A 12,176-nucleotide genomic window follows, 5' to 3' on the forward strand; every position below is an offset into this window, starting at 1 on the left:
TTGCTGTCAACTATACATGTAACCACATACACTTCAGCAATTGTTTATGAAAAGTAATATAAACATGGAAAGATTCAATAAATAATTTTAATACTAAATTATAATTATTTATTATATTTCTTATCGAATCCTTCAAAGAGAATATGAGCCGTTTATTTTAAAAGTGGGGCAAGTCCATTTTTGAAAAAAATGGAGATGATGGCATAGATAAAATTTGTTATAATCTTTTTATGAGTAAAATATTTATAGTAAAAAAAAAATTTAGATTCTAATATTTGAGAGGTGGAAGTTTTAGCTCTTAATAGTATTGAAAATCTGTCTATTTTGAAAGTGGTGCAAGTCCATCTTAGATTGAAATTATATTTGACCGAATATATTAGGGCAAGATTTAGCTCCGGTTGCTCTATGGTGAAGAAATATGTCCGTTTGACATCATGTATGAAATATAGGGTGTTTCTATTTATCTATTTTTGATATTGAAAATCGGTGGTTGTACAGCATTTTATAAATAATAAAAATTATATCTTCATTTTGTGTGTCGATAATAATGGTTACTTCCATCACCGATTATTCAGTCCAGTGACAACGAAATAAATATCATTGATCAAAATTTTATTGTCGGGACATTCATTTCTACCGAACGATATATCTATTAATACTATATAAAATATATATATATATATATATATATATATATATATATATATATATATATATATATATATATATATATATATATATATATATATATATATATATATATATTAATACTTACCAATATTTTTAAACTTATTGAAACGCAAACCTTTAAATATGTTATATATATATAACAAAAAATGGACTTGCCCCATTTTCAAAATAAAGGGCTCATATAGCCAGATTTGATGTTTTTATATGATAATGGAATTCTGCAACAAAATTTATCCATTCTAATACAGGTCAATCTGGATAATACACATTTCCGTTGATTTATTTATTTCCATCTATCGTTAAGCCCCAGTAAAATGTTAATCATATTTCAATTATTTTGTTTATCATCATGTATGTTCTCCAATCATTGAATAAGAATACTGAAGGCATTCATTTGTTGCCAAATGCCGCAAATTGTTAAAATATTTAAGAATTGTAAGTTCCAAAACTGGCATTATTATAGACGTATTTGGTTCTCTTCAAGTATAATTTCAAAAACATGTAACATCGTTTGCTTTTTAAGACAAACTTCTAAGACAAATTTTCGCAGCAAAACATCAAAATAAAATTTAAAATATAGCAGATTAAAAAAATTCGTAACATAAAGGCAAATTTAAATACTTTATGTTTATACAGTTACACATTTAATTATTTCGTTGGATAGTTAGTCTCATACATAGGAAGAAAAATTCACGGAAATTCTTATTGGATACTCAATGGATGTCAGGTCAATGATCCTTGATTTTGTTGCCAAATTAATCACATTCTTCTGCTAAAAGTACAGGTTATATATAATACAAGAGCTAATCGCATTATCTAATTAAAACTCATATTCTTCTGCAAAAGTACAGGCTATATATAATACAAGAGATAATCGCATTATCTAATTAAAACTCATATTCTTCTGCAAAAGTACAGGTTATATATAATAAAAGAGCTAATCGCATCATCTAATTAAAACTCATATTCTTCTGCAAAAGTACAGGTTATATATAATACAAGAGCTAATCGCATCATCTAATTAAAACTCATATTCTTCTGCAAAAGTACAGGTTATATATAATACAAGAGCTAATCGCATTATCTAATTAAAACTCATATTCTTCTGCAAAAGTACAGGTTATATATAATACAAGAGCTAATCGCATCATCTAATTAAAACTCATATTCTTCTGCAAAAGTACAGGTTATATATAATAAAAGAGCTAGTCGCATCATCTAATTAAAACTCATATTCTTCTGCAAAAGTACAGGTTATATATAATAAAAGAGCTAATCGCATCATCTAATTAAAACTCATATTCTTCTGCAAAAGTACAGGTTATATATAATAAAAGAGCTAATCGCATTATCTAATTAAAACTCATATTCTTCTGCAAAAGTACAGGCTATATATAATACAAGAGCTAATCGCATTATCTAATTAAAACTCATATTCTTCTGCAAAAGTACAGGCTATATATAATACAAGAGCTAATCGCATTATCTAATTAAAACTCATATTCTTCTGCAAAAGTACAGGCTATATATAATACAAGAGCTAATCGCATTATCTAATTAAAACTCATATTCTTCTGCAAAAGTACAGGCTATATATAATACAAGAGCTAATCGCATTATCTAATTAAAACTCATATTCTTCTGCAAAAGTACAGGCTATATATAATACAAGAGCTAATCGCATTATCTAATTAAAACTCATATTCTTCTGCAAAAGTACAGGCTATATATAATACAAGAGCTAATCGCATTATCTAATTAAAACTCATATTCTTCTGCAAAAGTACAGGCTATATATAATACAAGAGCTAATCGCATTATCTAATTAAAACTCATATTCTTCTGCAAAAGTACAGGCTATATATAATACAAGAGCTAATCGCATTATCTAATTAAAACTCATATTCTTCTGCAAAAGTACAGGCTATATATAATACAAGAGCTAATCGCATTATCTAATTAAAACTCATATTCTTCTGCAAAAGTACAGGCTATATATAATACAAGAGCTAATCGCATTATCTAATTAAAACTCATATTCTTCTGCAAAAGTACAGGCTATATATAATACAAGAGCTAATCGCATTATCTAATTAAAACTCATATTCTTCTGCAAAAGTACAGGCTATATATAATACAAGAGCTAATCGCATTATCTAATTAAAACTCATATTCTTCTGCAAAAGTACAGGCTATATATAATACAAGAGCTAATCGCATTATCTAATTAAAACTCATATTCTTCTGCAAAAGTACAGGCTATATATAATACAAGAGCTAATCGCATTATCTAATTAAAACTCATATTCTTCTGCAAAAGTACAGGCTATATATAATACAAGAGCTAATCGCATTATCTAATTAAAACTCATATTCTTCTGCAAAAGTACAGGCTATATATAATACAAGAGCTAATCGCATCATCTAATTAAAACTCATATTCTTCTGCAAAAGTACAGGCTATATATAATACAAGAGCTAATCGCATCATCTAATTAAAACTCATATTCTTCTGCAAAAGTACAGGTTATATATAATACAAGAGCTAATCGCATCATCTAATTAAAACTCATATTCTTCTGCAAAAGTACAGGCTATATATAATACAAGAGCTAATCGCATTATCTAATTAAAACTCATATTCTTCTGCAAAAGTACAGGCTATATATAATACAAGAGCTAATCGCATCATCTAATTAAAACTCATATTCTTCTGCAAAAGTACAGGCTATATATAATACAAGAGCTAATCGCATCATCTAATTAAAACTCATATTCTTCTGCAAAAGTACAGGCTATATATAATACAAGAGCTAATCGCATCATCTAATTAAAACTCATATTCTTCTGCAAAAGTACAGGCTATATATAATACAAGAGCTAATCGCATCATCTAATTAAAACTCATATTCTTCTGCAAAAGTACAGGCTATATATAATACAAGAGCTAATCGCATCATCTAATTAAAACTCATATTCTTCTGCAAAAGTACAGGCTATATATAATACAAGAGCTAATCGCATCATCTAATTAAAACTCATATTCTTCTGCAAAAGTACAGGCTATATATAATACAAGAGCTAATCGCATAATCTAATTAAAACTCATATTCTTCTGCAAAAGTACAGGCTATATATAATACAAGAGCTAATCGCATCATCTAATTAAAACTCATATTCTTCTGCAAAAGTACAGGCTATATATAATACAAGAGCTAATCGCATCATCTAATTAAAACTCATATTCTTCTGCAAAAGTACAGGCTATATATAATACAAGAGCTAATCGCATCATCTAATTAAAACTCATATTCTTCTGCAAAAGTACAGGCTATATATAATACAAGAGCTAATCGCATCATCTAATTAAAACTCATATTCTTCTGCAAAAGTACAGGCTATATATAATACAAGAGCTAATCGCATCATCTAATTAAAACTCATATTCTTCTGCAAAAGTACAGGCTATATATAATACAAGAGCTAATCGCATCATCTAATTAAAACTCATATTCTTCTGCAAAAGTACAGGCTATATATAATACAAGAGCTAATCGCATCATCTAATTAAAACTCATATTCTTCTGCAAAAGTACAGGCTATATATAATACAAGAGCTAATCGCATCATCTAATTAAAACTCATATTCTTCTGCAAAAGTACAGGCTATATATAATACAAGAGCTAATCGCATCATCTAATTAAAACTCATATTCTTCTGCAAAAGTACAGGCTATATATAATACAAGAGCTAATCGCATCATCTAATTAAAACTCATATTCTTCTGCAAAAGTACAGGCTATATATAATACAAGAGCTAATCGCATTATCTAATTAAAACTCATATTCTTCTGCAAAAGTACAGGCTATATATAATACAAGAGCTAATCGCATTATCTAATTAAAACTCATATTCTTCTGCAAAAGTACAGGCTATATATAATACAAGAGCTAATCGCATTATCTAATTAAAACTCATATTCTTCTGCAAAAGTACAGGCTATATATAATACAAGAGCTAATCGCATTATCTAATTAAAACTCATATTCTTCTGCAAAAGTACAGGCTATTTATAATACAAGAGCTAATCGCATTATCTAATTAAAACTCATATTCTTCTGCAAATGTACAGGCTATATATAATACAAGAGCTAATCGCATTATCTAATTAAAACTCATATTCTTCTGCAAAAGTACAGGCTATATATAATACAAGAGCTAATCGCATTATCTAATTAAAACTCATATTCTTCTGCAAAAGTACAGGCTATATATAATACAAGAGCTAATCGCATTATCTAATTAAAACTCATATTCTTCTGCAAAAGTACAGGCTATATATAATACAAGAGCTAATCGCATTATCTAATTAAAACTCATATTCTTCTGCAAAAGTACAGGCTATATATAATACAAGAGCTAATCGCATTATCTAATTAAAACTCATATTCTTCTGCAAAAGTACAGGCTATATATAATACAAGAGCTAATCGCATTATCTAATTAAAACTCATATTCTTCTGCAAAAGTACAGGCTATATATAATACAAGAGCTAATCGCATTATCTAATTAAAACTCATATTCTTCTGCAAAAGTACAGGCTATATATAATACAAGAGCTAATCGCATTATCTAATTAAAACTCATATTCTTCTGCAAAAGTACAGGCTATATATAATACAAGAGCTAATCGCATTATCTAATTAAAACTCATATTCTTCTGCAAAAGTACAGGCTATATATAATACAAGAGCTAATCGCATTATCTAATTAAAACTCATATTCTTCTGCAAAAGTACAGGCTATATATAATACAAGAGCTAATCGCATTATCTAATTAAAACTCATATTCTTCTGCAAAAGTACAGGCTATATATAATACAAGAGCTAATCGCATTATCTAATTAAAACTCATATTCTTCTGCAAAAGTACAGGCTATATATAATACAAGAGCTAATCGCATTATCTAATTAAAACTCATATTCTTCTGCAAAAGTACAGGCTATATATAATACAAGAGCTAATCGCATTATCTAATTAAAACTCATATTCTTCTGCAAAAGTACAGGCTATATATAATACAAGAGCTAATCGCATCATCTAATTAAAACTCATATTCTTCTGCAAAAGTACAGGCTATATATAATACAAGAGCTAATCGCATCATCTAATTAAAACTCATATTCTTCTGCAAAAGTACAGGCTATATATAATACAAGAGCTAATCGCATCATCTAATTAAAACTCATATTCTTCTGCAAAAGTACAGGCTATATATAATACAAGAGCTAATCGCATCATCTAATTAAAACTCATATTCTTCTGCAAAAGTACAGGCTATATATAATACAAGAGCTAATCGCATCATCTAATTAAAACTCATATTCTTCTGCAAAAGTACAGGCTATATATAATACAAGAGCTAATCGCATCATCTAATTAAAACTCATATTCTTCTGCAAAAGTACAGGCTATATATAATACAAGAGCTAATCGCATTAACTAATTAAAACTCATATTCTTCTGCAAAAGTACAGGCTATATATAATACAAGAGCTAATCGCATTATCTAATTAAAACTCATATTCTTCTGCAAAAGTACAGGCTATATATAATACAAGAGCTAATCGCATTATCTAATTAAAACTATCTCTATTAAGAAACGGAATACATCTATCCTTCTAGATTATTCGATGCCCTATCATTATGGTAATATAAAAGCAAGAAAAAAAAGAGAGGTAAAGAGAGTCAATCACGAGAATACTTTCTTTCTTTCTCTTTCGAATTCGGATAAAAGGGCGAAAAATAGCTTCTAAAAGTTCCAAAACCTATTATTCTATTCGTTAATTAAATATTTTAAAATAGTACGTGTTATATATCTATAAAAATTAAAAGTTAAAAAATTATTCGTAAAGAAAGCTTAAAAAATTTAGTTACATGCATAAAAAATTAAATTACAAAAATCTAGAAATTATTAATGTTAAAAACCCAGTTACTTCCTCAGGAATGATAGTGAACATCCAACTATCATACACGGAAGATAAAAATGGGAAATGTGAATAATGGCATCTTTAGATGTGTATGAAGTTTATCTCAAGGAGGGAATGAATTGTTAATGGCTTTTGTAATGTAACGTATGTATAAATCCTTAAATAGAGGGAAAGAGTATAGTGTCACAAATGAATAAAAGTCTGAAAAATTGAATTTAAAATTCTTTCTTTAATAATATAATAGCATTTTGTGCGGTTTCAAGTGATCGAATATTTCTCATTCAATATCGAGAAACACTTTTCCATAATTGTAAAAAGTAAGAGATAAAATTTTTAAGATGTTCCCTTTTGTTTCAGAATAGAAACAAGCGATCCAGCAGAGGCATAAGATCATCACTTTAAGCCCTTTAAATCTTTTACAATTTCTCTACCAGAAATTTCATTTTTCATTAGAATTTTTTGGAAAATCTGTAATAAATACAAATACAAGACATTAATTTAAAATTTAAAAAAAAATTAAATGTGGCTTTTTTTTTCATAATATATAAATACGATAAATATTTATCAATAATTCGATAGAGATTGATCAAAATTTATCAATATTGCTAAATTTCCTTAAATATTAATTAAATTTTAAGATCATATTATCAAATATTTTTTAGTTCATGCTTTGCTTGAAAAAGTGGTATTTCCCATAAAATTACCTAAGTTGCATTTTATAGAAAGGAACAAGTTTTAAAAAAACATTGGCATGTAAATAAAAAATATTTAGCAAAATATTTTTGAAAGATTTATATATAAATTAGGCAAAAGTGTTTTGAACAGCGTTGTTACATAAACTCAGTCATGCATATTCTTCATATCTATTTCTAAGATCGATACTTTCAGATGTTGAAAGAGATATAAATCAAATACTTTGACTTTTAAATTGTATTATCTTATAAATCAAACCGACTTTACTATCTGATTTATTCAGTATCTTAGTTCAAAGTGTCAGTTTTTTTAATCGAAAATTAGCATCTGTTTTTAACTTATGATATTATAATTACGAATCTAAATTTCTGATATTTCGATATTTGATTGCATAAAAATATTTTTTCAACGCCCGGCTGACACTTATGAGTATAAAAAAGCAAGCTGAAAAAATGAAGCTTTAGTTTGAAAGTTCGCTTCAGCTGCAAAACACCATAAACTAATTAAAGGTGAGTAATTTGATCTTTTCTAATTTTTCTAATAGAGAAAAAGTAAAAATTAAATTATTTTTTAACACAAAAATTCCGCATTTGTTTCAAACAACTATTGTAGGAAACAGATTGAGTTCAGTGTTCGGTATGTCCCAGAACGATATTTCAAAAATTTATAGAACCCAGTAAAATTCCATTATTGGATAAAAATTTACAATAATTTTCTTACTGGATCGTTTCTTAAAATGCAATTTTTAGCGTTTCTCGTTTTCACAATGTTTCATTTATCCTGACTTTCTCATGTAAAAAGCATGCAAAAAGACAGTACTATCCACCAAAAAGAGTTTTTTTTTTCTTATTTTTATTCTATAACTCAAAAAAATTAAGAAGCTACTATATAAATGAAGTTTTATATGTTTAATTCAAAAGATTTCCATACTGAATTCGAATCTTAAAATTTAAATTTCTTAAAATATTCTATATTCTTAGTGTAAGGTTAAGCACTAGGCATATTACATTATAAAATATGGATAAAATTATGAGAAGAAATCTGCTGCTGATTTTTTAGAGAATATTTAGATAATTTCTTTCACGCTAAGTACAGAAATTATTCTTTTTTAAAAGCCCTTGAAACTGCTGCTATCAGAAATATTAAATTAGAATTTTGTTTATTGTAAATTCTTACTTCAAAATACCTTTAAATATATTCTGATAATATTAATTTATCAATTTTTAATGAAAGAAGCTCTTTCTATATTTTTCTGAAAAATTACAAAAGTGTAAGAAATGTGAATTTTTCTATTCTTGTTGTTTATATTATCCTATGATTAAATTCTTTTTATCTTAATGTCTCCCGCAGTCTGTCTTAGGAACCTAAAATTACAAATCAGTATAAAGAGTGTCTGATTCATAGTTAAAAGCCATTTTTAAGATCCTCAGAAACTAAAAATTAAAACTCTTTTAGAGAATTTTAGATTTTAATAAAACATACCGATTTTTTTTTTTAATTTTCAATACGGTTTTATTTTGATATTAAAATTTAATTCTAACAGATTTTTTTCCATTGTATTTATTGTTAATTTCTATACTTTTCTTAAATTATGACATCAGTTAATTAATTGTTCTAAACATTTTGTCAGAAATTATAGATTTTACAGTTAATGTTTTTATGTTTTTAGATGTTTCGCCTTGTCGTTTTTGCTTGCATTGCTTTATGTCTAGTACAAGGAGTGAGTATCTCTTTTGTAAAAATCTGGACATTCTGATAAACATAGATACTATCTTTTCATTTTCATTTCTGAACCTTTTGTTTTTGCAGATTCTTTTAAATTCCATCATAATATGAACTACCGTAAAGGAAAAATTCCACCTTATGAAAAAGATAGAAGCTGATTAGATGTACCTAGAATGTTGTTTATCATGTAATAACCATGTTTCTCAAAGAGTAAAAAATAGCTGAAATGCGTCATGTACAACTACACAACATCTAGATTGCAGTGCTTATTTCTAAATAAAATAAACTGTTATCACTCAAGTCATAATACGCGTTTTCATTTTTAATGGTTAATAATGTTTAAAATTGTTTACTCAATCGTTTTCTATCAGCTCTTGTTTCTTTAATTTTTACTTACAATAAACTTGATCAAAATAATGACAAAATAAAATATACACATTGTCTGCCAAAATTCAATAACATATTATCATAAATATTAAGGAATAGATAGTTAATTTCAATACAGATAGTTAATACTAATTTTCTATAATTTTATATACAAATTTTTATTAATACTCTATATTAGGTTGGGGAAAAAGAAATCCATTATCTTTATGTGAACCTCAGACATTATTTAACATTTTTCGGATTGTCAATTTCTGTCAAATATGCACCGTTTTGTTCTATAATTTGTTGCCATTTTAAGGCTAGTTTCATAATGCCTCTCTCTAAATAGTCTAGATCCCTATTGGTGAAAAACTCTAGTAATCGATTTTCCCAATCTTCTCTTGATGCCATTTTTTTATAATTGAGGAAGCTTTGCAATGCAAGAAAAACATGGTAATAGCTTGGTGCCAGGTCCGTACTATATGGTGGATGTACCAAATCTTTCCATCCAAGCTCCTGAAATTTCTGGCGAGGCAATATAGACTTATGAAGCCTGGTGTTGTCCTGATGGAAAACACCTCTTCTAGATAATTCTGGCGGTTTCTGTTCAATTGCTAGCTTCAAACAGTCCAGTAGAGATTCAAATTTAGTGTTTGGCCATATAGAAGCAACTCATAATAAATTATTCCTTTCCAATCCCATCAAATGCACAGCAGAACCTTCTTGGCCGTTAGTCTTGATATAGCTACCGTTTGAGCTCCTTCGTCACGCTTTAACCACGATCGTTTTCGCACAGTTTAGTTGTATGTGGCCCATTTCTCATCCCCAGTCACCCTTTATTTAAGAAATTGGTCGATTTCATTCCATTTGGGCAAGGTTTCACAGATGTTAATTCGATCCATCATGTTTTTGTGTTAATTTGTGTGGCACCCAAACATCAAGTTTCTTTTTTAATCCAGCTTTGTACAAATGGTTTCAAACTGTTTTATGGTTAATCTTTTAGCTCCTGGGCGATGCTACGAATGCTAACATGCCGGTCCACTTAGATTATTTCTGTGATTTTTTTTTTTTTTTTTGAGATGGGCCTACCATTGAGAGATGCAATTCTATTAACATCAAAAATGTCTTAACGGAATCTACGAAACCAACGTAATTGGCTGTTACAGTATTGAGACCATAATCACCATTCACAATTTCAGCCACCTACCTTACATTTTCGGCTTTATCAAAGAAAAACTGTAAAATCTACCTAATTTTCTCTTTGTTGATTTTCATTTTTGACATCTTGTGACTCACAACTGCATGGATCATACAAAAAAACAGCAAACGAATTTTTTAGTACGAAATATCTCCTTTCCAACAAGCATAAATGTGAAATTGTTTGATCGATACTTTACGAGATACCGATCACTACAGCCATCTACCAAACAAATAAAGGATTTACTTTTCCCCAACCAAATATATTATATAATATGTTAACCTAAAACTATAATATCTTTTGTTTATATCATTACCGTTTTTTATCTTTCCTATAAATTCATGTTGTTAACTAAACAATAATAAATCATTTGGACAACTAAATTAGTGTAGGCTGATTTAACTAAATAATCTCTAGAAATATAATACCAATTAACCAATAAAGTATAAGTGTCGTAACTAAAATAATATGGGAAAACATAATGGAATTAATTCTAAAAATGTGGCTGGTTAACAAGTTGGCAAAGCATTAACTAATCAAGACTTTTTTTTCATTTTATTCTAATTGAATAAATTTCATCGCTACATTTTTCAGATTAACATCATAAAAATAATATAATTATTATGTTAGTTAATGCCTACCATAATTTAAATTAAAAGATGTTTTCCCAATATTGAATTAATCTTTATTTTCAGTCTTTTCTTCCTGCACAACCTTATGATTACGGATATGCCGTCAACAATCTCTTCAGCCACCAGTACAAGCAAGAAGCCGGAAACGGCGTTGGCGGTGTAGTGGGACGCTACGGTACCGTTGATGCTAGAGGAAACTTCCAATATAGGAATTATGCATCGGGTGCCGGATATCCCATCTACGGCTATGGATTAAATGGATACGGACTCAGATACGATGGATATGGACTTCCATATGGGGCTTATGGAAATCTTGGTTATGGTTATGGAGGTGTATTGGGACACCCCGCTTTGTTTTAAATGCTATGAAGTGAATTGATCTGATTATAATTAAATTAGAGAATGCTCCTATAATAACCGATTATTTTCAATAAGCCAGTAACATTAAAATATTTGATCTCTTGGAATTATTAATCAAAAATATTTTAAACTATTAGCTAAATGTATATTCAGATATTTTATGAACATTTTTTTCTTGCATGATTAAAATATGTACCAATAAACAATTTTTATGACTATGTATTTAGTTTTGAATTTGTTATTTTTCATTTATTCTTTCATAGCAGCTGTCCAGAATTGTTCTAAAAAACTCTTTAGACTTTTAAAATATTTTTCAAACAGAAAACTATTTATTCTTACTTTAGAAAATAACCATGGAATTTATCATGATTGAAATTAAGAGAGCGGAAAACATAAAATAAATTGTCCATTTGAAAATGTTTTTAGGGTTGATTTTTTAAGTTGGCATTTTATTTTGTTTAAAATACTGAGTTTAGTTTTAAATTAAACATTTTTGAATGACAAAAATCAGAAATACC

General features: G+C 27.9%; 1 protein-coding gene across 1 annotated transcript; it reads left to right on the forward strand.

Moving 5' to 3' along the window:
• The first annotated feature begins 7,848 nt into the window (after window positions 1-7,848).
• On the forward strand, window positions 7,849-11,762 carry LOC129984772 (glycine-rich protein-like). Its single transcript, XM_056094727.1, has 3 exons — window positions 7,849-7,886; window positions 9,047-9,097; window positions 11,362-11,762. Exons 2-3 carry the CDS (start codon window positions 9,047-9,049, stop codon window positions 11,656-11,658), a joined length of 348 nt encoding a protein of 115 aa, XP_055950702.1. The 5' UTR covers window positions 7,849-7,886; the 3' UTR covers window positions 11,659-11,762.
• The last annotated feature ends 414 nt before the right edge of the window (window positions 11,763-12,176 follow it).

The sequence above is a fragment of the Argiope bruennichi genome, chromosome 9 (genome assembly GCF_947563725.1).
Source record: "Argiope bruennichi chromosome 9, qqArgBrue1.1, whole genome shotgun sequence".
Taxonomy (NCBI): Eukaryota; Metazoa; Arthropoda; class Arachnida; order Araneae; family Araneidae; genus Argiope; species Argiope bruennichi.

What these genes read in the sequence shown, in the direction of transcription:
- LOC129984772 (XM_056094727.1), top strand. Translation starts at nt 9,047, where the DNA reads ATGTTTCGCCTTGTCGTTTTTGCTTGCATTGCTTTATGTCTAGTACAA. An exon ending in CTTTATGTCTAGTACAAGGA is followed by an intron (nt 9,098 to 11,361) that starts GTGAGTATCTCT and finishes CTTTATTTTCAG; the next exon opens with TCTTTTCTTCCTGCACAACC.